At 52.1% G+C, this 27,455-nt stretch overlaps 1 protein-coding gene across 1 annotated transcript; it reads right to left on the reverse strand.

Moving 5' to 3' along the window:
* Positions 1-47: 47 nt before the first annotated feature.
* Positions 48-26,788, reverse strand: LOC144732322 (uncharacterized). Its single transcript, XM_078613797.1, has 14 exons — positions 25,149-26,788; positions 18,151-18,353; positions 17,323-17,436; positions 15,824-15,946; positions 14,322-14,411; positions 12,372-12,527; positions 10,845-10,926; positions 9,496-9,625; positions 8,745-8,914; positions 6,721-6,851; positions 6,420-6,545; positions 4,930-4,986; positions 4,270-4,389; positions 48-2,221 (listed from the first exon to the last, which is right to left on the reverse strand). Exons 1-14 carry the CDS (start codon positions 26,752-26,754, stop codon positions 1,547-1,549), a joined length of 3,783 nt encoding a protein of 1,260 aa, XP_078469923.1. The 5' UTR covers positions 26,755-26,788; the 3' UTR covers positions 48-1,546.
* Positions 26,789-27,455: the final 667 nt, after the last annotated feature.

A 27,455-nucleotide genomic window follows, 5' to 3' on the forward strand; every position in this document is an offset into this window, starting at 1 on the left:
ATTTAAATGGACAGGAAAAGTATGAAAAAATGTGAAGATTACAAATATAGCATTTAAATAAAATTTAATTGGTAGAAAAAGGTTTATTTTGTATCACAAAGCTATCAATTTTGTATTTTTAAAAAATGTTAAAATGATGCTGTGCGCACAGTTTTATAATAATTTATAGCCCTTTCTCAATCCACTCCTGGATGAAAGCCTCCCCACACCACCGTGCGGATCATGGTGGGAGTGGCGCGGAGTTTGACAATCACCACGCGTGTCGTTTGGCCCGGTATCGGTGGCGAGATTTCACTCACAACGATATCTGTGGCCAGAAATCAAACCCGAGGTCACGGAGTTCACACAGCGGAGTGCTGTGAACAGCTACTGGCGCCACCACCGCTCCCCGACAAAGTGCGCGCGCGTGGTGTTTTGTCCCACCCATCCCTCCTCCGTGTGCCACCGTTAACGAGGCAAAACGGGGCCCCCGACCCCTTTTGCGTCTCTCTTTGTAATGTACGACACGGAAGAAGAAGGAAAAGAAAACTACGCACACCGTGAAAATAAATGTAGACAATATTTACTTTAGAGCAAAAAATTATTGAAAATAAAGAATCTTAGTTATTAGGATATTTTTTTCTTATAAAATGCATACAAGACTCGTATATATATCTCGTACTCCCGACTTCTCAGTTCGCGTGCCGCTGGTTCAAAGTTCTATTAAAATACCACTTCTCAAATTCTCATTTATAAACACCACATGTATTAAAGTCCTCGCCTCGTATTTACACACACACACATACACACAATGTACAACGCACGCACGCGCGCGTGCGGGCAGTGAAGGGGGCGTAAGGGGGGGGGCCCTCTTACTACACAAGAACGAGCCCTCTTTTTTTTCCTGACGGCACACACACACACACAGGTCAAGTGCAATTGTTTTTCATTTCCTGTCCCTCTGCAGGTCGTGGATACGAGTCTCGACGCCGCGAGCGACACGACACGGTGCGTGTAAAAAATAAAAAAAACACACACAAACGCCGCACCAGATGGACACGCGTGCACGCACGCACGCACAAACAAACAAGACCTCTGGCGATTAAAAAAAAAAACCTCGCGACGTGTTGACCGCGCGCGATTATAGCGTCGGAGGGGTGCTGGTAGGCGGTGGGGAGGGGGGGTGGGGCGCGGATGGCGGTGACTCGGGGGTTGCGGTTAAAGGCAAGGTCCCCCTTTCTCCACCCTCGCCACCATTCATTGGTTCTGTGGGGTGAGGGGGGCGGCTACGTGTGTACGGAAGGGAGCCCTTCGGTAAGAACCGCGTTTTTTGCGAGCTGCCTCAATTTGGCGTCTCGCGGTCGATCGGTTAGTGGGGGGGGGGTGTCTGGTCGTTGTTCGGTCATTTGTCGGTCGTTTGTTAGTTCGGTCGGCTGGTCGTTCGTTCGATGGGTCATGTGGGTCAAACGGTTGGCGGGGGGGGGGGGGGGGCGAGTCGCTCCGTCGGTCATTCGTTTGGTCGGCAAGTCGGTCATTCGCTCTCTCGCAAGAGCGGTCGGTCGGTCAGTCAATTCGGTCGGTCGACGAGTCGCGTTCCATGTGTCGGTGCGGTCCCGGGTTGACCAATGCGAGGAACTGGCGTCCGTCCGCTCTCTCTCTCTCTCCTTGAGCCGAGGCGACGTTGCACGTCGGCCACCGTCATCCTCGCAAGCCGCCCGCCGCCGTGCAAGTCAAACTTCCGCTCCAAGCGGAGAGGAAGGGCCCAAAACACCGACCGCGGCCCGGTCCGGTCCCCGCCAAACCGGGAGGTAGACCCGGTTAGATTCCAGCACCCGGGGCGCACCATTCCACCTTCGGTGGCGTCGGGGGGGGGGGGGGGGGCGGGGTGCACTCGGCCGATCTCGGCGCCTCCGATCTCTCTGTCTCTCTGTGCCCCCCCCCTCGCCCTCGTCGGCGGCCCGAGACGTAAAGCGAGCGTCACTTGAGCTGCGCGCGGTACAGCACGCGCGAGTGCGCCGTCTCGCGATCTTGTTCCAGCAAGAAGACGAGGTCGCGCAGGTTGACCCTGGTGAAGCGCGCTCGCTGCGACGGTCTCGTCGGCGTGCCCGGCACCCCGCCGCCACCGCCGCCGCCACCACCACCGCCACCGGGCCCCGCGACGGCCTCCACCGCCCCCCCCGCCGCTGCCTCCCGCCGCGCCGGTGCCGCCGGAAGACGAAGCGCCGGGCCCCCCACCCCCGGCCTGGAGAGACGGAGGTAAAATATCACTCACGTGTCCCCACCGCCACCACCACCGCCACCACCGCCACCGCCGCCGCCGCATGTAGCGCGCGTACGCCGCGACCGTGCGGATCGCTCCGAAGCGACGGAGCGTCGGTACGAGACGTAATGCCTCGCCCACGAGGAGACCCCCGAGCCGATCCACTGCTGGATGAAGGCTTCCCCACGGCCGTGTGGCTCCGTGGGAGTCGTTTGACCATACCTCACCACGCCGGTCTCAGTGCGGGCTGCCAAAGTCAGGAGGAGCCCAGGACCCGTTAAGATTCCACTCGCCGATGACCCAAGCCGTGGCCGGTAAATCCAACTCAGGGATCGCCGGGTTTGCAGTGCATTTGCCAACGAATGCTTCAACAAAATAGAGTTTTAAAGCTTTAATATTTACTTTTGGTATGCGTGGGCAAGGAAATGAGTTTCCGGGGGGGGAGGGGGGGAAAACACCCACTGCGATGGTTTTGTAGGGTCAAACTGAACCCTCACCTCACGACAAATCCACCCAACCGATTCTGCACTGCCTCCTGCAGGTTCGCCTTGTACGAACGCTGCGAGGCCAACGCACGAACGTGGAACTAGGCAGTGGGCTGCGCTACTGAAGGTTGGCAGCGATCGCGGTGAGGTCAAATGGCGAAGATGAATGCCGGGTCACCGAGACCCCCGCGAGCAGAGATGGCGGTACGGAAGGCGTGGAGATTGACTCCGATTGGAGCCTGTGAGCTGGCACCGACCGCTGAGATCCCGAGTTCGAATCCGGATTTCAGCTGAATAAACTGGGTTTCTCAAGTGCAGTGTGTTGTAGGGGGCACAGGCGGTGCATCTTGCCAGCCACCTCAGTGTGTCATCTCACGACACCTGGGTCTGTCCCTTGATCTCCTGCCGGCGGGCGTTCTACACTTCACGTGGCCTTACAGTGGTACATAGCCTGGCACAAGTGCCGTGGTGACGTCACCGCCACATAGTGGTGAATGGCGGTTGTTGTTGTTGCATGTGTACAATTATTTGCGCGCGTGTGTACGCGTCTGCGTTTAGTAGGGAGCACAGGTGGTGCATCGGCCAGTCATCTCAGTGCGTCAACCCACGGCACCTGGGTCTGTCCCGTGACCTCCCGCCAGCAGGCGTTCCGACACTTCAGTGGCACTAAAGTTCACACACAGCCTGGCACAAGCACTGTGAAGTCACTGACACCTTAGTGGTTGATAATTGGTCTTTTACCCTTCTATCTGGCAATAAAACTGACACCTTTTTTACAAGGAGTCATGTTTACATAGACCACAATACCTGCAGTCATAATGCAAACAAAAAACATAATTCTAATAATGTGCACTGTCCTTGAAGTTGATTCCAATTATCATATTTTTTACTGGCAAATGAGGTTCCAATGGTGTAAATGCTTACCCCGAGCTCTCATACTCTGATGGTGCATTGTCTTTGAGTTGTGCGCCTTTTGGCGTCATCTGGTCCAACCCATGTGAGACTGGGCTCTAAGGAAAGCTGTCTCGGGTGTGGACCAATCAACTTCAAGAACAGTGCACATTACCAGAGTTATGTTTTTTGTTTGCATTATGACTGCAGGTATTGTGGTCTATGTAAACATGACTCCTTGTAAAAAAAGGTGTCAGTTTTGTTGCCAGATAGAAGGTTAAAAAACAATCAGCATATTTTTAACTGGCAAATGAGGTTCCAATGGTGTAAACCTTAGTGGTTGTTGTTGTTGTTGTGTGTACTACAGTGGGGAGGTTTGGCGTATCATTTAGCTCGCGGGGCTATAGAAATCCGGTTCCATTCCCGCTCACGGTCAAAGTCAGTGACGAATTTCTGAACCTGTCCTGCGCCTGCCATAGGTCGACTCAAACGAGTACCCGGTGCGATGAGTAAACATCAGCACTGGCCGGGTGACAAAGGGTGCCGGGCAGGGTGCTGACCACAGCACTTGCCCCAACAGCCTGTAAAGGCTCCCTGGGGGGGATCTTTTGTCTTTGTACACGCGTGACGGTGCGAGTTGCACGCTCCCCCCACCTCCCCCGGCGTGCCCGGCCCTGGCGAGTCGAGTTTCCGCTTCTTGCGTGGCCCGATTGCTGCGAGCGCCGTCAGGTTCGCTTCTCGCTGGCGCATCTGAGCCAGCTCCGCTTGCTGCATCTATGGGCGACGGAGGGGAGGGAGAGAGAGAAAGGCGGACGGGTCAGGAGGCGGGGGGGGGGGGTCATTTGTGCGAGTCTGGTGGTGATTCATCTTCTTGGTTCTTTCGGTAAAGTCACTTGACTTTACCGAAAGAACCAAGAAGATGAATCCCTGCAGTCACGAAAGCTTTAAATCGAAATCCGGTGGTGTCGTTCACTCGTTGAAAGCCGCCACCGTCGCGCTGCGATCGCCGCGACCTCGGGCCGGACGGCGGTAGATTGTAAGCCAGCCGCTGGCGGCGAGGGTTGGTGGATCATCCCGTGGACATCATCACGGTGCCGTACCATGGCTCGCCAGGAGAACGCGGCGCGGACAATTGCGGACGAGGATCACCCGTCCCCTTCTGTATGGGATGGGAGTGTTGCCCCCTCATGCGTGCGAATCGTGTCCGGTCACTCTGGGCGTGGTGGTGACCACCCCACCCCAGCCTTCAAATAGGTGCTCGCTAACAGCACTTGCCCCTAAAGTCTGTTAAGGCTACACGGGGGATCTTTATACCTCTTTTGCTTTCTGCTTGAGCCGGGCTTGTTCTGGGTCCTCTTGTCGAGACCGACTCTGCAGACAGAGAGGGAGAGACAGAGAGAGGGACACAGACAGACAGAGACGGAGCACCAGGATGAGAGACCCAGCGTTGTGTGCAAGCGACAGCCGGGGTTACATTGGCCGGGGGGGGCCCTGTCACCGAAGTCGACGTCGCCTTGCGTGACCTCGACGTTCAAACGACCCCGACCTTGACCCCGACCTTGACCCCGTAGGCCTGATGCCAGGACCGCTCCTGGGTCAGAGAGCAGTGGTCGGCATCAGCTTGGGTCATCGGCGTAGTGAGCGCCTGACGGCCCGAGTGGTTGGACGTTTCACACACACTTTACACACGTATATAAGCACACAACTTTATCGATCTGTGATGAACGCTGCATTTTCCGTCGCTTTCATGCAGGGGGCGCTGCAAACCTACGCGCCCCCTGCATGAACGACGGAGGCGCAGGGACAGACGTTCGATTACGTTGGAATCGATCTGCAGACGGTGGTCTACTCGCACGGCCAGCAGCTCCGTGCCGCCTTGTCTCGATCCCGCAATCCCAAACAGGTGAAAGTCCGCATCGAACCGAACCCCCAGCAAGGCCATCTACTTAACGACGAGAGAAAATTCACACGAAATGGCGTTTTCAATGAAGTCTTCCAGATGTAAAAATGATGTAAGCTTTTAATGAAGAAATACAATTATCCAATTCAAAACATAATACAATTAAAAGATGTTAAATTTTTTTACTTCAAAACGGAGCATCGGGTGCTTGCGTGAATGCGTCGTTCGTGTGCAATTTTTTATCGTGACTTTCCAGGCCGAAGGTCGTAAATGGTTGTGAGGGGGCGCCATAGGCGCCCCCGAACAACCCCCAGTATAATAATATATATGGAACAGGTGTGTCAATAACACCGCCCTGAAAAAATATATATATAAATCTACAGCTGCCCGCGCATTTGTGCGGTATCTGTGGCCGGAGTAGAGAGTTATGTCAGGGTGACGCACGAAGCCGCCTCAACGCTGTGGGTTGTGGGTGATGTCACCACCACGCAACTTGTCTGCCCGCGTGCCAGTCAGCGAAACTTCATATATATATGAAAAAGGATTCCTCATTGACTCTGGTCAAGTATCACAGACAGAGAGAGAGAGCACGCGCAGGAGAGAATGCCCTCGCAGAGCCTGTGGCATCCAAGGGCACGAGTTCACCCGACTGCATACAAAGGATAAGCAACAACGCAGCTTTAGAATTGCTCGCACACATACGCACACCCTCTGTCGTGCAGTGTTCCGGTCGTAGCCTTTTGGTTGATCTCCTTATCGTTTCTTTCGTGGTATGCTTTCAGGCTCACCCCAAATTCTGTCTTACTAGAATTCGGCTTGGTGAGAGCGAGCTAGAGAGGTTTTACTCTCGTATCCAGACCCCACGCCCCACATCTCTCCGCGCCAACATCATGAGAGCAACAACCTTGGCCGCCCTGAGTAGAATCTCGCGCTCCTGCTCGTCCTTGCGCTGCTTCTCCAGGCGGTCAAGCTGCTCGAAGAACCTGAGCTGAGACCTCACGTCGCTCATCTGCTCCGAGTCGTCCGAGTCCTGCGGGCGAGCGGGCGGGGGGCGAGCGTGCGTGCGGGCGAGTAGGGGAGGGGGGGATTGCACAGGCGAGGAGTATGCGGGTGAGAGGACGAGTGAGTTCGACGGCGAGTGTGTGGGCGAATACGGGAGCTGGGCAGTTCAGTGCACATCGATCGTCTGGGTGCGGTGCACTCACCCTGTACGTCTCCGTGCGGTGCTGTGCGATGACACTCAGCCTCTCCACCAGGTTCTTGAGCCTCTCCTGCGCCGCGTGCGACACTAACCCCACCACGTCCGCAGGCACCTCCGTCACGCCGTACCGCCGGCCTGACACGTACACACCGCATACACACCACCGGTACATGCACGCGTACACACCGCACACACACCACGGACACCACACAGGTACACGCACGCGTACACACCGCACACACACCATACACACCACACAGGTACACGCACACGTACACACCGCACACACACCACACAGGTACACGCAGGCGTACACACCGTACACACATCACATACGTACACGCACGCGTACACACCGCACACACACCACACAGGTACACGCACGCGTACACACCGCACACACACCACACACGTACATGCACGCGTACACACCGCACACACACCACACACGTACATGCACGCGTACACACCGCACACACACCATACACACCACACAGGTACACACACGCGTACACACCACACGTACATGCACGCACATCCTATAAATTAGCTCAATCAGAGACAATCTAATTGACACAACTCCCTGTATGCAGAACCACATCACCATGATCAATATCACTACCATTACCATCCCAATTCACCATTGCTACCAGAATCATAAACATAAACTTCATCATCATTACCACCATCACCACTGACAGACAGCAGCCCAATTACCACAACGATCTCCAGTCAATTACCACCACCATCACCCATATCTTCATTATCACCACCACCAATACAAACATTATCACTACAACCACCACAATTTTCATCACAACCAGCACGGCCACCAACACACGCCCAAAGCCAATCGTCTTCATCATTTTCCAGGGGTAGAGAAAGTGAGCTCTACATGGTGAGACTGCACCATCTAGTGGTAACTCAACATTCGTCACTTAACGCACAGCCTGGATCCTGTCAAAAGAATGTGGAATTGCCACCAGAGTATACCGAAATACAGTAAAACCTTGGATTGCGAGTAATTTGGTCTGCGAGTGTTTTGCAAGACGAGCAACATTTTTAAATAAATATTAATTTGATAAACGAGCGAGGTCTTGCAATACGAGTAGTACGTGTACACGCTTTGTCTGCCCAGCGTCACGTGATCACAACTGATCTACGAGTGCTTTGATATACGAGTGCTTAGGATTACAAACACGTTTCCGGAACGAATTATGCTCGCAATCCAAGGTTTTACTGTACCTGGGAGCTCTGCCCTCACCACCAGCACCGGTTAGACGACAATTTCCAGGTGTTCCGTGCCGACCCCACCACTGCCCGGCAATCACACGTCGGGCGACAATGGCCAAAACGGGTGCTCGCTAACGCACGACGCCTCACCCTGCTGCCGTGTCACAACCGCTAACGGGCCAATCATTACCACCACCATCAGTACCAGCTGAATAATTAAGATCATAACCACAAATTCTACTACCACCTCCACCACGACTGCCAGTCACCAGCCCGCCATCACCACGACCGCACCCGCTAGTCCAATCGGTCGATCTTAACGGAGCTTCGCTTGCTAGAGGCGTGCTACCGGTTGGGCGAGTCGATGCGACTTGCACATGGCCATGCGTCTCTGTGTCCATGGGGAGTGGTAGTGTAGCGGTTAGCGCGCTGCGATACGAACCTGGCGACACAAGTTCGATTCCCGCTCACGGCCAACACCGGTGACGATGAATTATCTTAACCGGTCCTGGGACTCCCCTAGGTCGACTCAGCCTCAAATGAGTACCTGGTGCGATGTGTAAACATCGCTACTAGGGACAACACCAGTGACGATTATCTGAACCAGTCCTGGGTCGAGTACCCGTGCAAACATCACCATTAGGGTGTGGTGCTGGCCACCCCATCCCTTTGTGTAAGCCGTGGCGGCCTTCACAGGTGCCGCTCGCTAACGGCACTTGCCCCGATAGTCTCTTAATGCTGTACAGAGAGGGAACTTTGTCTTTGTGCGTCCGCTTGCTTGTGCCGCCTTCTCACCAATGTCGAGCAGGCGGCGCTGGAGGGGCCCTGCCGACAAGAAGGCCTCGTCACGGCACGAACGGATCTGCGTCCCCACCGTGTCGGAGCCCGTGGCCGCGATGCGCGCGCTCTCCTCGTTGATGTTCACGCCCGCCATGGAGGCGACGTCGTTGATGTCGTCATCGTCCCTGGCGAGGGAGGGGGAGCAAGGGACGGGGATAGAGAAGGGGAGACTCGCAACTTGCTTACCCAGGGGGAAGGGCTCGCCAAAGCCTCGCGACTCTTGCCGGCGGGTCCTGCCACGGTGATTGTTGCTACGTGCAATGATTATTGCGACGTGTCTGTGCTCTGGATACTTTGCATATTGCTACCCTGCAATGTCCTGTCGCTTCCGCCACTGCTGACGGTCTTGGGCTGTGATCTCACGAGCCCCAATGTAACTATGAATGTCCATGAAACGCCATGGTTCTCCATTTAACTCTACAGATCTCCATGCAACTCTATGTAACTGCAATGCCTCGCAACTGCTGCCACTGGCGACGGTCTAGAGCTGCGGTCGTCCGTGTAACAGAGCTGCTTGGCTCAATGGGGGGCCTCACCAACTGAAATAAAATTCAGATTCCGAGAAGGCATGCTGATTCATGTGTGTGTGTGCGTGCATGCATGTGCGTGTGCGCGCGCGAGAGTGCGTGCATGTGCGTGCGTGTGTGCGTGCGTGTGTGCGTGTGTGTGCGTGCGTGCATGTGTGTGCGCGTTAGGGTCCCCGTACTTGAAAGTGCCGCCCCCTGGATCCTTCATCTTCCCCTTCTGGCTCGCCGATGCCTGCAGCCCGGTGGCTCCCGGCACGCCTGTGGGGGGTGGCCTGATGAGAGCAGGGCCCTGAGCCTTGACCACCGTGCCTGGTGGGGGACGGGGGCAGAGGGGTTGCAACGGGGTCAAACACGGGTACCGCGTCAGCACCGCGGGCTGTTAACCCTTTGCCGTTCCGATGACGTCCGCAAGTTGCAGGGTGTTTGTTCCATTCACTGCCGAATCTCAGAAACGCGCAAAGAGGGCGGCTCGGCTTTCATTTTATTTCGAGGCACAGCACCGCTGTTTTTTAAAGACCGTAGGACCGTACTCACCGCAGAGAACCGTAGCGACACGACCACCGCACTTCCATGACAGCCGATGCCAAACTGTGCCCCACGGCCCACCCCGTATGGCCCTTTACTTCAAATTCCTTTCGGAATCGATTTCGATTCCATTTGGAATTGAATCCGTGTCGCTGCCGTAAACGTACGCAATTGCAACGGAAGTCGGAAGAAAAACTGATGACGTACACGTCATCGGAAAAGGGTCAACGGGACCAAGTAAACACTTTGGAAGAGCCTAAAGGTCCACTTTAGGGATATAATATGGCAACCGAAACGCGTGTGACTCTACGGGACAGAGTTGGACTTTAACAGCATGTGCAACCACTTTGTTTATCCACTGCTAGGTGAGAGCCTCTCCGCATCTGTGTGGACCGTGGGCTTGTTATAATATGACCATGCTTCACCCTGCTGGTCGACGCGAGTTGGTGGCGGCGGGGAGCATAGAAGAGGAACCATACGAGTATGGTACAACGGTGGATGTTGTTGCACTGCCCTCTGCCATCTCCATTGCCACAAATGCAAAATTCGGGTGCAATTTGCGTAAACCATAGGTCATCTCAGGTACCGTGGAGGTGAGAAATCATTTGAACAAAAAGTCGCCAAATTATTTTCAATCGATCGTTAGGCGCCTCGTCGGAAGGCAGACATTCAACGAGTGAAGGAGCATCGCGCATCGAGCCAAACCACACGAGCGAACCAATCTTCTTCTGTTCCATGGAAGTGGCAGCATAGCAAGGTTAGATCGAGTTCAGATAGCCCGTGTAAGGACATCAAACGGATGAGGAATGAGCTAACGTAGTCCAGGCCGGCAAGCGAGCGAGTGCTGGCGACACTTGTTCACGACGTTTGTTGAGGACGCTTTGACGACTCGTTCACCAGATATCCGCGCCGCCCGCCGGAAGTCCCTGTGCAGTTTACGATCACCGATCGATGGATCGATGGATCGTGGGGTGAATCGTAGGTCGCCGAGTGCATTGCTCACCGGGCTTGATGTGTGTGCTGCCGCGAGCCTGCGACTGCAGCACAATCTGCTTCACTCCACCCGCATGCTGCGTCGTCAGAACCTACAACACAAAGACAAAAGATCCCCCCCATCCCCCGTAGAGCCTTAACAGACGGTCAAGGGGCAAGCGCCGTTAAGCGAGCACCTACGAAGGCCAGCACGGCACACGAGGACGTCGGTGGCCTCGCACACCGCACCAGGGACTCATCTGAGGCCGAGTCGACCTAGGGGAGGCCCAGGACAGGTTCAGATTTTCGTCACTGGTGTTGGCCATGAGCGGGAATCAAACTCGGGCCGCCGGGTTCGTAGCGAAGCGAAGCGCTAATCGCACCGCCACACGTACACATACAAACACCCATACACATGCCTAACACTCACGTACACACATGCTCACACACACACACACCGCATTACACCCTTGTTAAGATAATGAGATCACTGGGGAAAATTCTGTCAATAGGCATCTATTAGTAAACCAGCAAATTCGTTTTAAATGCCAGAGACAGGATAGATACAGCAGAGCAATGCGAAAATATCGCCGTTGATTCTTGACGCGCATTTGACTACACGAAACAACGGGAGCACCAGAATCGCTGCAGCCACCGCCGCCATCAGCGCCATCGTAATCCCCATCACTGCCGCAAGTGCCGACAGCACCACGATTAGCAAAACACAAACGTATCAACGCAAGCATATCAACACGGACACAGCGGCCGTGAGCTCTCCCCACAATTGCCGGTGCCGCCACCAACACCACCATCACCACGGCTCGTGACATGGCCTAGCTGGAGCACGTTCGCCGATTGTTGCAGAGGTTCACGGTTCAAATCCAGCGGCCGCCCTGCTTATTCTTGCGGGTGTAGTATCCAAAGTAATAATGCTTCTGCATGCGGTCTGCTCCCCAGTGGATGTTACGGATGCCCCCGATGGCATTAGCAAGAGTGACCTATCGTGTTGGCGTCAGGGTCCAAATTTGCCATATTTGAAGAATTCGAATGATATTTATATTATAGCAATAATTGCCCTAACGCTCGTTTCTTGAGTTCCCACCTGGTTAAACAAAATAAACTAAACATCAGTGACTTAATTTTACCGTCAATTTCAGAATATTTACCACCACCATCACGAAGATCACAATCCTCTCCGTCACTATGACACGACTACCATCGCTACCACCACGACCATCAACAGGATCATCACCAGCCTAACCATCGAACAAAGACGGTGGACTGCATCGTGCGCTTTTAGATGCGCTTCTGTGGCTGTCTGGAACCCTCTTCCCCTCGACATTAGAAAGCCACTGGAACTATGCACTTTTAAATTTAAATTAAAAACGAATTTCTTCAACACGGATGTTCATGCTTAGCTGTCGTTCCCCCGCACCTCCGATTAACACGATTTGACGAAGTAGGGTGCGAAAGAAGTCAAACATACACATACATACAGCCATACCACCACTACTGCCAACACATCAATGCCACCACCACCACTTCACCACCTCCGTACCGTGTGTAGCGGTGCCTGCGCCGCGTGCGTCTGCGCTCCCAGGGGTCGCGCGGCGCCGGTCGAGGTCGTCGGGGTCCCGACCGCGTTGACCTGCAGGACCGCCTGGGTCGGCGCTTGCGGGTTCTGCGCCAGGTAGCGCACGGCCGGCAGGCTTTTCTGCGAGAGAGCGCGCCGGCACGGCATGAGCCATCGTTCCCGGTGCTGGGATTCGCTCCGGTGTGCCTCGGTGAATCGGTGAGAGAGAGAGCCGTCGCCGTCAAAGAGCAACGGAGCGACGCTGCAACTCCAACGGCAATGCGGTGCCTCGTCACCCATTTGTCGTCACAATCACAAGTCGGGAATCGAAGATTTTTCTTCTTACCTCGCTTGTACAGACACGTTTGTTCCGAACGACTCGCGCGTACTTCCTGCTGCTGGGGGTTTGGTCTGCCGCGCAACCGCGGCATACAGACGCTCCGCGGTTGGGATTCTCAAGTGCAACCGAGTGAACTGTCACGATTCGGGACGACAATTCCTATTTATCTCATTTGTACTTCCTATCTCGCAAACATCCGGTCTAAATCTCGTCTCTTTTATACTCTCTCGTCTATTATTCCCAGCTTGTTTGTATACGCATCATGTTCGTTGTCATATTTACTCCGTCTTCGTCTGTATTTGCTATCTTGTACAGAACATCTTGTCTAAATACGTCTCGTCTCTATTGCACTCTCGTCTGTGCTTGTACGCGTGGATGTATGTGGGACTTCTTTCGCACCGTACGTAGCCAGCCGCGTCAATCTGAGGTGCCTTTGGCTCCCGGCTCGTTTTCCCTGGTCTGTTTTACCAGCTCTGCCCTTTTTATGGTATCCATTTGTTCTCTCTCTGTTGTAATTCCTGCCTGAAATATAAGCCATTCGCAAAGATGACATACTAAATTAAGTTTTTTTTTTCTTTAAACGTTGTATGTTCAAGGCCTTCCATTAAGAAGCAGCAAAAATAACTCGTATAAAAATGTCCCCATTTTATTCTGTTAGGCGAGTACATTATCATTTGCCATCAACGAATTGTTTGTGTACCTGTCATACACCGTGATCTGTGTTTGTACAGCCCTGACATTAACCATCTGTGATTGGATGAAATCCATCACATCTAAGCTCATTTCAAACCAAAACTCTCCAAATGCATCCTCAACGCACTTATTTGACGTAATGTAAAGAACGTCTAATAATATTTTTTTCATAAGGACGTATAGATTTTAACACGTCCAATTGGTCTTCCAAACAACTTTCATTTGAGTAAAACACACTTAATCTAATTAAAAAATCAATCTGAAAAGTTGATCGTGGGTGAATGGACCAAGACAAATAACTACGCTTGAAAATGGAATTTTTTTGTTTCCCTATACTTTGCACTCCTATCGTTATTGTCGTATCGTTTGTTCTTGTAACTTTATGACCTGTCCCCGCTGGACATCTGCCAAAAAAGAGCCTCACAGCTCATTGGATTCCTCCGGGTTAAACAAATACTCTGATACTCTTGGTTATTTCGGTAAAGTCACGTAGAAGGGAAATAATAAAATAATATTAATATAAAACAATATGTTTTATGTGCTTTTATTGTTTTATATTTATATTATTTTATTATTTCCCTTCTACGTGACTTTACCGAAAGAACCAAGAATATGAATCCCTGCAGTCACGAAAGCTTTAAATAAATAAAATACTCTGATGCCGATGATTCGCGCGCTGCGGCTGAAACCAGAATTAACGCGTAGCATTCTCAGCGGTGGCCGGCTCCAGTGTCTCCAACCGGCATAGACCACGGTGAGGACCACCAGATCCACCCCACCCAACTCATCGGTCTCAAGCGCCACGGCCGCCACGACACCATGTGGGTGCTCGTCGCAGCTCCGCGGTGGTGTCCCGGCGGTCTATGCGCGCCGCTTTGCGCCGGTCGGCTGCGAGGACAAACCTTGAGGAAGGGCACGAGGTAGGGCTGTGGCGACGACTTGAGCTCCTTCTGCAGCCGCGATGTGAACTCCTCCGGTTCCATCTTGGCATCCTGGACAACAATCGCCATTGTCGTTGTTGTCGTCATCGCCAATTGTCATCATCATCATCATCACCAACATTATCATCATCATGGTGCGAAAGAAGTTCAACACACATGCATCATTGCCACAATCATAACCATAGTAACCATTATCACCATTATCATCACCAACATTACCACCACCATCAATGTCACGACTATCATCATTATTACCATTATCCTCGACCATAATTATAGCCATCACCATTAATAGTATTATCAATACCTTTACCAACATCATGATCATCATCATCATCATCGCCTTATAATCATCACCATCACGCAACCATTAAATTCATCACCATCACCAGCATCATCACCACTATCAACAAGGTCGCCATCAATTTCGTTACCGACCGGCCTCGACAGCTGTCCGTTCACGCGAACGGACAACAGGTGAATGGCCTGAAATCCCCAGTCTATCCGTCTTGCTCTCTCTGTCTCGCTCTCTTCACCTGCCCAAGCACGCGCTGTCGCGAGCACTCTCCGCCAATCACTCAGCACCGATCGCCTTGCAACTACTAGCAGGACGGCGGGCGAGGCCATTGGCTTTGCCACGTCGTTACATCTCTCAGGTCACACCCTCTCAATCAACAATAAAAAAACGAACGCAAACTCGCATTCGGCAAAAGGGGATTTTCTTTTTGCGTGGTTTTTTTTCATTGCATTGCAAATTCTTGTCCCTGACTATTTGGTCTCGAGTTACAACAGCACTCTCGCCTAGGCCTTGGCAAGGTAAGGTAATTGTACCCTTTTTACCGGGTAAAAGGGTAAAAAGGTAAAGGGTAAAGGTGTGGACATACCAAGGGGTAAGGATAAAGGGTAGGGTAAAAGGTAGGCTCGTTGCTTTTTACCTTTTACCTTACCTGCTAAAGGGTAAAAGGTAGGGTAGAGTGATTGTATTGTGGTAAGGTAAAAGGTAGGGTAAAGGTAGGCTCGTTGTTTTTAAATCCTTTATATTAAGATCACTTGCTTGCTTGCGCGCTTACGACCGTGCAAATCTTTCGGTCGTTTTTTAACCCACTTCCCGTGATCCAATCGAGCTGACATTTTGCACACAGACTCGTTGTGCATGACAATTTATTTTAGTGAAAAATTTGTTCCAAAATTTTCCACTTTTTAGGAAAAAAAAATTTTCATATTGAATTTAAAATACCAATGTGATAAAAATGAAACTCTTACTCAAGAAAAGCAGAAATGAATAATAAAATAAAACCGATGCCACGCATATAAAGGATTTATAGTGAAAAACTTAGTTTTTACGGGTTAATTTTTTTACACTTTTACCTTACCTTGCCGAGGGCCTACTCTCGCCCCCAACAACCTGTAAAGGCCACACACGGGGGAGGAGGGGGGGGGTCTTTGCGTTCAACTGCACCCACCAGGAGGTTTTGCACCAGCTCCTTGACGTTGCGTGTCGTCTCGGGCGACTGCTGGCCGGACGACGCCAGCTTGATGAGCGTCGAGAGGAAGTTCTTGCACTTCTTGACGTTCTCCATCACCTCCTGTGAAGAGGGAGGGAGGGAGGGAGGGAGGGACGCAAGCGGACAAAAGGAAGAGGCGGCCACATGGAAAAAAAATTTAACTATTAAAACTAATTCTTTTTCAGAAACGACCTGACCACAAATGATAGCTCAACAAAGTGACTTATCACGTGGAAATGTATAGCAGCCAAATGTTTCCAAACGTGGAGGGAAAAACCGGAGGAGCCGGAGAAAAATTCACGCGACCACGGGGAGAGAGAGACACACTAAATATACGGCAGGTGTCAAGGGTCGGGATCGAAGCCATGGCATCCTGGACACCAGGCAAGGTAGTTAACATCCCGGTAGTTAAACATTTTCTTACAATCTTTTTTTCTTTATTCAAAGCCTGGATATGTGTGGGCCACCTTATGAGTGCTCCCGATTTTTCAAGGGCACATACTGTCTACGTTCCCTCCCCCAGAATATTCATTCCCCCCCCACAGTAACTAATGTTCAAGAATATTGGTTCCGCGCACGAGTATTTGTCCTCCCTTATTTTATTACAGCAATGTAACCTTTCTTTGCGCGTTGTGCAATATGCATGCGAATATTTTTGGAGATAGCTTCCCAAACTTGTTTTGGAAACGGCTGCTTATTTTGCTTTTTTGGTAGTTTTACTTTTTCACAACGCATGAACGGTTTTCACTTTTCCCTCACCAATGTAAGCGGCTAACCCTTAACCTGACTGTTAACGCCTTACCCGTAACCCACTGGTCCAACCCTGTGGGTACAAATAAGTAAATGGAAACATGTTTGCCAGTGGAATCGCATGTTCGTACACCATAGGGGAAAAAATATTTTGGGGCAACCAAAAGTTGTTTACACCGGCACTGCTGAGAACTTTGGCTCAGACCTGGGTTTCAGCTGTCGGTAATTAATTCGGCTTCTCAAGTATAACAAGTTTATGATCTCAGTCAAATCACTGACGGCTGCTCGAAACACGCGCACTTGAAGGGATCTCAGGTGATATCCACTTCAGAGTGGAGTGCTCTAAATGCGGAGGGTAGCACACTGCTCTGCAAAAAATTCACATGGATACTTCCGTTTGGTGACATGACTCCGATAGCACAAATATGGATAAAATCGTTGAATAATTTTACATTTTCTACGCATGCGTTTAAGTAGGAATCAAAATAAAATGGTATGTTCAACTTCTTTTGCACCGTGCGTAGCCAACCATGTTAACAATACATGTGGCAGGACATCAAACTAAACACAAAAAGCAGTTCTAAAGAAGTGAGTTTTCAATCTAGACGATTTAGAAGTTCACCGCCCCAGTGACTTCCTAACATCGGAAGGAAGGGCGTTCCAGACGGCCGCAGGAGAAGGCGTGGCAGGGCACCATGTGGGCGTACCGGCGTGAAGACGAGCGGAGGCTGGCTGGCGGGAAGAGCGGGCCCTGCGGGAGGGGCCGGCGTCGCAGCGGCGAGCGTGGGCGCCCCCCCCACCGGCGGAGTCACCGACGCAATCTTGACACGGGCACGCGCAGAGGGGCAAACGTTAAAAGGAGTGACGCGAAACCCCGGTGCCCGACGTCGACTGACCCCCGAGCCTCTCGTTCTCCTGCCGAACGACGCCGAGCATCTCGCATCTTCCATCGGCGGGCCTTCAAAATTCCGCTATTTCCTTACCACAGCTACCGCTGGACACCTGGACCGTACCGTGTCACATGACACCCACCCGGAATATGTTCACCCTCACTCGTGGTGAATGGAGCCCTTGCGCTGATGACACTGGGCTAGAGTTGCGCTGTTCATGGGCTAACAGAGCCCGGGTTGGGTTTTCAGTGGCGACGGTGGAGGTGGTGGCGGAGGTGGTGGTGAGTGGGCGCGACGGTGGCGAGATATTAACTACCTCGCCTGGTATGCAGGAGGTCATGGATTCGATCCCGACCCTGACACCTGTTGTATATTTGGAGTTTGTGTGTCTCTCTCCCCGTGGTCGCGTGTGTATTTTTCTCCGAGTCCTCTGGCTTATAAACATGTGTTTAGATATAATCTGGCCGCTGCTATAAATGTACACGTGATAAGCCCACTTCATTGAGCTTTCCTTTGTGGCCAGGTCGCTTCTTAAAAAGAAGCTATACAGCTCAGTGGGCCTTACCTTTTTCTGTTTAAATCTGGGTGGTGGTTAGTGGTTGCCGAGTGCGGTGGTGCGCGGAGAGACGAAGGTAGCGCGGGTACCTGCAGCGCGGCTAGCCGCACTCCCTGCTGCGGTTGGCTGGTGGGGCTGGCGGCCGGTGGGCTGGGGGCGTGCGCCACCGTGGCCACGGTGGGGGAGGGGGGCACGGGGGCGGCGTGGGGGGCGGCGCCACCGGCCTGCGCCAGCACCGACTGCTGGATGAGGAAGAGCTGGCCCTGCTCGCCGGCGCGCACCATCACCGTACCTGCGGGTGGGCACAAGCCAAAGATTCCCCCCCATGTAGCTTTCAACAGACTGTTGGGGCAAGTGTCGTTCGCAAGCGCCTATTATGGGCCGTAGGCGATGCAAGTCACGTGCCTACTCTGTCAACCAGTGCCTGCTCCAGTCTACCGGCGACCCAGACTATAATCGGTGAGAAGTCCTGTGTCCATTAATCTGCACATACGCAAAATAAAAAATACATAGGACTCAAATAAACAATCATGTCATTTCTAACGACGATCATATATTTTTTTAAACCCTCTGTCATTTCCACTGCTGAATGAGGGCCTCCCCATTCCATGCGGCCATGTGGATGGTTATTCCAACAAACTTCACCACGCTCTGGCCGATGCAGTTGAGTGAAGATGGGGAGCAGACCTATAAGGACGGTAGCAGCAAAGTACAACAACAATGGGGAGGGTTGTCGCACTGCCCTCTGCTGCCCACAATGCAGCACAGCGCGGTAGGCGCACGTGACAGGCTCGCACGCTTCGAGCGCTCCCGTCAGATTGTTTACTTTTATTATTATTACTGCACTTGTTTACGCGAAAGCCCTCAACGAATCTGAAACTCTCTTACAGGACGGTTCTGCCAAGTGCTCTGTGGTAAGGGGGCAATATTGCTACGTGTGATCGCAATTACGTAATTTGCAGGTAATTTTTTACATCGGAATGTTTTGCTAAATAATACATCGGATGTTTTGTCTTTTTGGCACTGCGAGGAAACCCATACAGAACGGGGGACAGAACGTACAAATCCCACACAGGTAAGGCACCCGAGTCGGGACTCGAACCCAGGACGTTTATTGGTGCTGCAAAGCACAAGCGCACCACCCAGCCGCCCAATATCTCTCGCCAAAGTCTCCTTCGCAAGAGGGACCTGTGACCACAAGTGACAACAGCACAAATAGTGCTGTCCAACGGCTCATTTCAGCGTCTACGGCACTCAATGAAGTTTATTGTTGTTGTTGTTGCTGCTGCTGCTGCTACATATTTAGAAAGTACAGGGGAGGGGAGGGAGGGACCTTGGAAAACTTTATGGAAGGATTTCACAATCGTCGCACTGTGCACGTGACGGCGGCATATCGCAATGGTCAACTTCATGACCATTCCAACACTGGCATGAATCTATTTCGCGTGAAAACTCTCGACGGGCCCCGACGTAAAAGACCGCGCCGCAACCTCGTGTTCCGCATCGCAGATTCCACGAACGGCTCTCGCGTCAATCCGCCGTTAACGCGTGGACCAGAGGACCCTTGAAGAAGCCTCCCAAGTCGTTCTAGGACAGCCGTTTCCGCAGGGCCGTTTTCTAACAAGGCGGGCGGGGGAGGGTTGCGCCGTTCAATCCGCCATCGGGCCCTGATCAATCCACGAATGGATGACGGCTCACGGTGATAATGCCAGAGGGCTGATATCGCTCCATCTCCGCGGTGGTCGTCCTTTCGGAAGTGTTCCATATTTTTTGGCTACAATTGTGTTCTAGTGATGTGCCCTGCCCAAACCTACTCAACTTTCTTAACTGAACATGACATTTCTAAAACTATTTCTTCTCAAATCCACATAATTTATTTATAATCGATGCTGCTAATATCAAATGCGCATCTTTCCACGCTTCGTTACGTAATTGTAACGTTAAATAATGTTTGGTTTTAAAACACGAGCGCATAGGTTGAGACATTTTCATCTCACAATCGCTGAGAAACCACAGACAAGCAGGCAGGCAGGTGAGCCAGTGCCAACAATTTAATTGCCCAATCGCAGAAGTGCTTTTTATTTTAAGATGTTTTCAGCCAATAAATGATTGTTTATACACGTGGGAAGAAACCGGGGCACCTGGAGAAAACCCACGCGTGCAAGGGGGAGGAGGAGGGCAACACTCTAGACCCATACAGGAGGGACGGATGATACGAGTCCACACTTTGTTGTTATCGCCTTCTCCTGGCGTGCTCGCGTACGGCACAGCGACACACAACACGGGGAATGGAGTTTCTCAGCATTTGCACGATCCCCCAACCCTAGTCTCAACAGTGCTGGCCTATGGGCGTGTGCCACTACCCCCGGGCGATATCCACGCTCACACAATTTGCACCGACTGAAAACGTTCCTATTCAGGTACAAGGGTTGCGTTGATTTTGATTTCTGAATTACATTTTTCAAAAGCGCTGCACAATTTCTCATTCGACAATTTACATCACCATTTCAACCTTGAGCCGTATTCAAAGCCGTCTATGCACACTGCACATAGTTATTTTTTTTGTCCGTGTCCCTCCAAGAGAAATCATCGTTTGTTTAACTTGATGTTTACGAGACAAAAACATGTTAATTATCGGCATATACTAGTGCAAGCCAAACACTGATGAATGAAATTGATCAATCATTGTTCCAATGCCGGAACCTCCTGAAAAAAATCTTGAGACCCAGAGATATTTTCATCGAAGAAGAATATAGGGCCTCATTAATAATAATCCATTATTCCTACCGTGTCCGTCAAATTAGAAACAAACGCCTGTTCCTCTCGCTTCCAAATCATCGCACGCTCTCCCGAACTTAACGTCATCATGAGCATTAGCCACGACATCTCCGCTGCTAGATGAAGGCCTCTCAAAGCCACCGACGTCTGCCGGGCCTACGATGCCACCGATACATTTTGCTGCTGCTGCACACGAGCAAATTTCAATGCCCCATCTCCTGCAGCGCGATGTTCTCTCGGCATTTTCCCTCCTTTGCCTGCAACTCCATCTCCTTAGTCGGGACCGCTGGCCATCGTCTCTTCTAGCGAGGCATCTTGCCCAAGCCCATCTACATTTCTTAACAGTGTGGAGGATTTCGATTTAAAGCTTTCGTGACTGCAGGGATTCATCTTCTTGGTTCTTTCGGTAAAGTCACGTAGAAGGGAAATAATAACATAATAAAAATAAAACATCATAAAATCATTCTCACGACGTTTCGGCCACAACGCAAGCAGCCGTCCTCAGGTGAAGAACAGGTCTGTCGGAAAGACAGCGTCTGAATGACGCTGTTCTTCACCTGAGAACGGCTGCTTGCGTTGTGGCCGAAACGTCGTGAGAATTATTTGATGTTTTATTTTTATTATTTTATTATTTCCCTTCTACGTGACTTTACCGAAAGAACCAAGAAGAGGAGTGTGGAGGATGTCGTTAACCTGCGTATGCTGTGTAATACATGTCCTCCCCTTTATGTCTCTAAATTTAATTACAAGCGTGCACCTGTCCAGGCCTCTGTGCAATTTCCATCTTTTTGTTATATTTCTCGTTGTCTTTGTCGATGTTTCCGATCCACGTCATTGCAGATATATTGTAATGCGATGTTGCTTTCTCATTACGAAGGCCAGTTTTACACAAGTACTCCGGCCTGCTGCCGTGTTTATCGCCGTATTCTCCTGAAAAGACACTCGGGGAGGTAAGACGCACGCATCCCAACTTCTGGCCAGTGTCAATAACGTTACACAAATCTGGTCTCACACACGCACCTACTGGATTTTAAGAACCCCCCCCACCTCCCAAACCAATTCTTGCTTTCAAGTGCAGACAAAAATAAGTGCTTCTTATAATCAATCCCGAGTACGTGATAACTGGTATTACTCCTTGGGACAACTAATTTTTTTTTTTATTACGGACACATGTAACGTTCTTACCCACCCCGACTGGACATCTGTGAAAAAGAGCCTTATCGCTCATCGGATTCCTCCAGAATAAATATTCTGATTCTGACATGAAAGTAAATATCAGGAGTTGTGTGAAGTGATGAAAAGAGGCCTGGGTTTTCAGAGAAGACACCGCTATCGGATCCGTGAAGACGGTGACTTTTGCCTATGGAAGTACTGGGGCACAAACGAGAGGGAAATTAAATATTACCGAGTTGGCCGATTTACGTAGCGTTGAAGTCCGCACAACAACAACACGAGCGCTTTTGTGGAAACCTCACTCGGCAATATACTTTGCCGGGGAAGCCTTGGAATGCGGAGAGAAAGTCGATGAAAGTTCACTGCTTAATGACACATGTTAATCCAGAAAAGCGTTTCGTTAGAATGGGATGTTTGAGCGATGGCATGAACGAGTGTTTGGCTTTGTGATGGAGGAAACCAGAGAAGCCAGGAGAAAACCCACCACGCATTAGACAAGGGTGTTGACACTCGGTACTGCCACCTGCTAAGTACACCTCGCAGCCACATACCTACAACAGCTGGCAAGCCCTGGTGGTCACCCATTTAAGTACTAACGAGGCTCAACTCTGTTTGGTATCTGAGAGGTGATGGGATCGGGAGCATGTAGGGTGATTTGGTGAGGCGTAACTATAGAATTGTTTTTTTTTTACGTGGCAGCCTTTGCAAAGGGGTAGACTTAAATCTTTTATCTTAAACTTCGTCACCGTCACACTTTCACTGGGTCCAATTATAACGCAAAATTTGAAGAGCCACCCGCTTGGCGATCTAGGGAAGAGGAAAAGTGGCCATGCTTGATGGGGACTCAGGAAAAAATTTGGCAAAGATTTGCCGACTGCAGGGTCCAAAAAAATGTGCACCGACCACTCTGTGTATCGTGTGGATAGGAGATGAAAAGCGGTGCATGCAGGGATGAAGCGATGGACGCTGGGATGAATAGGTTGGCGCTCGCTCACCACAGAGTGGGCAAACGCTTTTAGTCTTAACAGTGCAATGCTGATATGGGGCCTGTGCGTCTATCTGCAAGCCTCCGACGGTACCAGTGGTGATGGGAAGAGAGCAACAGCACCGTACGGCACACCTCAAAAAGCGAGGTCGTTGAGTGGCTCAATGGGTCAAGACAGCCGAGCCGGCACCATTAAGACCCTGGGTTCAGATCCAGGTTTACAACTCATAATGGCATACGGGGGGGAATGAACCAGCAAGCTGAGACCCTGGGTTTGAATCCAAGTTTACAGCTACGTAATGACTGTTGGAGCAATGAAAAAGTAGCACTGCGGATCCTAGGTTTGAATCTGTATTTTAGTCACTCGGGTTTAAACCGGGTTCTAAAGTGTAGCAAGTTGATGATCTCAGATCAGACCTCAATGACTCTACAAAAACCCACATTTTATAACATGTGGATTTTCACCCAAATTTGCTAAATTGTAGCCGACACTTAAAACATTTTCGGTTTGGTTGACACGCGATGAACAATATCACATGGTCTTATTTTCAGGAGGGCCCTGCATTGTCGTGTTATAATTTCTTGAACGAGTCCATAACTTGTGGGAGGAAAACAAAATGTGTGGAGAATACCCACCATGTCATCAGGTCAAGTATGCATTCAAAAGTTTTGCAGAGGTGTGCCATCACCAACTGTGTGAAAGAATGGCTCGCAAAAGCAGATATGACAAAACTACTTCTCATATCCCTTAAAGTAACCTCTGAGCAACACAGTACAAGATACACTTCACCGCACACATGGGGGCATCATAATCATCATTGGCCATGGTCAATCCACTGCTGGATGAAAGCCTCCCCAACGACACCGAGATAACAATAATGGTTTAGTTTTATTTGTATATATTTCTTAAGTAATTTGTTTACCTTTCCTATACATGACACGCCTATCATGATTTTGTATTGTACATTGTAATGTTCTGACCCCGTACCCCTTACTGGACATCTCTGAAAAAGAGTTTTAGAGCTCATTGGATTCCTCAAGCATAAATAAATATTCTGATAATACTCGAGATGCTCTTATGTTTCCATCTCCCCGGTGGAAGCCCTCTTGGACTCGAATCCTTGGCTGCCACAATAATTATTCTCAAACGTCAACCCGCATCCCCCTTCCAGCGAAGTATCCTGTCCCAAGCCCGGCCTTACTTTTCCCTCAGTTTCACCGGCGTCACTGAAACCTGCACATGTTCTATAATCCACGTGTTCCTCTTTCTGTTTCGCAGTCCACTTCCTAGTGACATCTCTGTTGCTTTTCCGCACACACTCAAGTGTTTAGTTCCTTGTATTTATTCATGACCAGTCGAGGCAAGCACTCAAAAAGTTCACACACAGGAGCAAGCCACCAATATGCAGAGTGACACATGGCCAATCAGTCCTCACAGCTGTTCTTGCTGGGAGAGAGCAAGCATGGACCAATTTAGCCCAAGAGACAAAACAATTCCTACCCGGTGCCATGCACAAACAGGTCACCAATAGACAGGACACAAGAATGTGCCCTTTTTGAACTTTGTTTTGTCCTTTTGCCCCAGTTTTATTCAAATTGTGCAATCAGTGCCATGTCATGAGCTGAAAGTGCCCATTGGGAGCTTTCGTAGTAACGCCATATTTCCATGCTGTGCTCGACAAAAGCCTGCAGAAGCAGATAGCACAGAATTACTTCAAGTGACCCTAGTTATCTGCACACTGCATGTTGTACTTTACCATACTCCCCACTACAGCTAAATCTTACTCGCATGGCAATAGCACGACATTTTTTGTTTGCTAGATACGGAATTTGCCGACATTAAGTGACAAACAAAATTGAAACTGATGTGCCAATATTTGACTTTTAACTCATGACTGAGATGTGATTAGCAACTCTACACACTTGAGAACACTGTTAAACGGGCGACCAAACCTCAGAATTCAAACCCAGAAGCTCAGTGGCGTCAGCTCAGCACTTCGACCCCTGTGCCACCGGGCTGAGATCATCAACTCGCCTCACTCAAATCACAGTCAGTTCCATGTCCCCCTTGTACCACACCACGCAACCTGTCAATGCAGCCGTTTGATCTCAGACAAGCACCAAAACAGAGGCGAGCGTTTGCTCCTTTACCTGGTGGCAAGGTGAAGCCAGGAGGAAGCTGGATTGTTTGCGGTCGTGGGGCAATAATTTGCGGCGGCAGCAGCCTCTGCTGGAGTGCGAGACCCGGTCGCGCTGGACTCAGCGCCGGTCCGGGCGAGGGTGGAGGTGGTACACTCACCCTCACCACGCCACTGTGCCCACCAGCCATAGGCATCATCCCCGCACCGCTGGGTGCCAAGGTGGGCACAGTGGCAGTCTGCTGTTGCTGTTGTTGCTGCTGTTGTTGCTGTGGACTGCTGATGAGGGTAATCGCGGGGCGAGAGGCCACGGCACTTATGACTGACGGCTGCCCGCTCACAACACCCCCCGGCGTGGTGCACATGAGCGGTGGGTGTCCGATGGAGTTGCTGCTGATGATGTTGCTGCTGGTGCTTATAATACTGCTGGTGCTGACGATGCTGATTGGTGCTCCGTTGTGGCTCGCAGGAGGCCGCTGCAGAGTGATCGTGGCGAGACCGGGGGGGTTGGAAGTGGCGGCGGCGGTGGTGGTGGCAGCGTTAGGGTTGGTGAAAGTAACACTGGGGTTGGTGGAGGTGGTGATGATGGTGGTGGTGGCGGTGATGATGGGGTTGGGTGCGATGAGGTTGGGGGTGACGTTAGGGTTGAGGTTGGTGGTGACATTGAAGTTCATCCGCCCTGAGTCCACCGCAACCACCGACATAGCCACACCATTGTTGCTGTTGCCACCGCTGCTAATGCTCGAGGTCCTTGCAGGTGAAACAACGCCTCCTCCTGCCCCAGCGGGTGTCCCGTACACGGAGCCCCCGTTCACCGGTGTTCGGCCCAAAGGTAGCACGGGGACATCGGCGTGGTTGGACAGCGAGGAGGAGGTGGTGGTGGTGGATGATGATGCAGGGGCCGAAACGGACGATGACTGCGATGATAACGAGGAAGAGGAACAGGTGGATGCAGCTGCCGATAACGATGACTGTGTCAATGATGATGCTTGCGCTAATGATGTTGACGGTGATGAAAGTAATGCCGCTGCTGATGATGACGACGACGATGCTGCTGCTACTGCTGATGATGATGACAGTGAAGACGTTGATGATAATGATGATGCCGACGATGCCGATAACGAAGACGGTAAAGCTGCCGCCACCGATGCTGATGATAACGATGCTGATGATGTACCGACACTCACACCCGAAGCCACCGCTCCGCCGTGTCTCTGGCAATTCGTCCCGCCGACCTGCTGCTGCTGCAGCTGCTGCAGCTGCTGATACTGCTGCGGTTGTTGCTGTTGTTGTTGCAAGAGTAAAATTCCCGCCGCAGCCGTTCGCTTCATGGGTGGGCCTAGCGTCCCGGACCGAGCCTCGGCCTCGCCTAAATCCGACGCCGCGGTTTTCGAGGCGCCTCCGCCCGCGGCAGCCGCGGCTCCGAGCCGGCCCCCTCCTCGGTCCGGCAGCTGTTGCTGCTGCTGTGGCTGCTGCGGCTGCTGCTGTGCGTGGCTGTTGAGCACCGTGGGCCGCTGTCGCGAGAGGCGCGACTCGAGCGAGCCCACCAGCTCGCTCACCGCCTTCTCGTCCACGTCCGTCGTGAACATCTCCAGGAGAGGGTCGCTCGCGTTCGCCATCTTGTGTTGGGCGATCCCGGGGGACGGGGGTGGGGGCTCTGTGGGGAGGGGGAGGGGTTGAGTGGGGCGGGGCGAAGAACGATGGGGGGGTGGGGGCTGTGTGGGGGGGTGGGGGCTGTGTGGGGAGGGGGAGGGGCTGCGTGGTGGGGGGGAGGGGCTGTGTGGGGTGGGGGCTGTGTGGGGAGGGGGCGGGGTTGAGTGGGGCGGGGCGAAGAACGATGGGGGGGTGGGGGCTGTGTGGGGGGGTAGGGGCTATGTGGGGAGGGGGAGGGGCTGCGTGGGGGGGGGGCTGTGTGGGGCTGTGTGGGGAGGGGCTGTGTGGGGGGGGGGGCTGTGTGTGGGGGGGGAGGGGCTGTGTGGGGAGGGGTTGAGTGGGGTTGGGCGGAGAACGGCGATGGGGGGTGGGGGGTATGCGGGGGGTGGGGGCTGTGAGGGGTGGGGGAGGGGCTGTGTGGGGGGTGGGGGCTGTGAGAGGTGGGGCGGGGGATATGCGGGGGGAGGGTGGAGTGGGGCGAAGAGCGGCGATGGGAGGGGTAGGGTGTGCGGGGGGCTGTGGGAGTGGGAGCTGTGGGGGGTGGGGTGGAGGGGTGTGCGGGGGTGGGGGCTATGTGGGGGGGAGGGGTGGGGGCTGTGGGGATAGGAGCTGTGGGAGATGTGGTGGGGGGAGATGAGCGGAGGGGGGGTATGCGACGGATGGGGGA

This window comes from Lampetra planeri, chromosome 42, assembly GCF_965212315.1.
Source record: "Lampetra planeri chromosome 42, kcLamPlan1.2.h2, whole genome shotgun sequence".
In the NCBI taxonomy this organism is placed as follows: domain Eukaryota; kingdom Metazoa; phylum Chordata; class Hyperoartia; order Petromyzontiformes; family Petromyzontidae; genus Lampetra; species Lampetra planeri.

Bases quoted from the DNA above. Each gene is read 5' to 3' on its own strand.
- LOC144732322 (XM_078613797.1), bottom strand. From the start codon at position 26,754: ATGGCGAACGCGAGCGACCCTCTCCTGGAGATGTTCACGACGGACGTG. The intron at 14,412-15,823 runs GTGGGTGCAGTT...ATTGTTGTCCAG, and splicing joins AGCTGGTGCAAAACCTCCTG to GATGCCAAGATGGAACCGGA. The intron at 4,390-4,929 runs GTATAAAGATCC...CGTCGCCCATAG, and splicing joins TCAAGCAGAAAGCAAAAGAG to ATGCAGCAAGCGGAGCTGGC.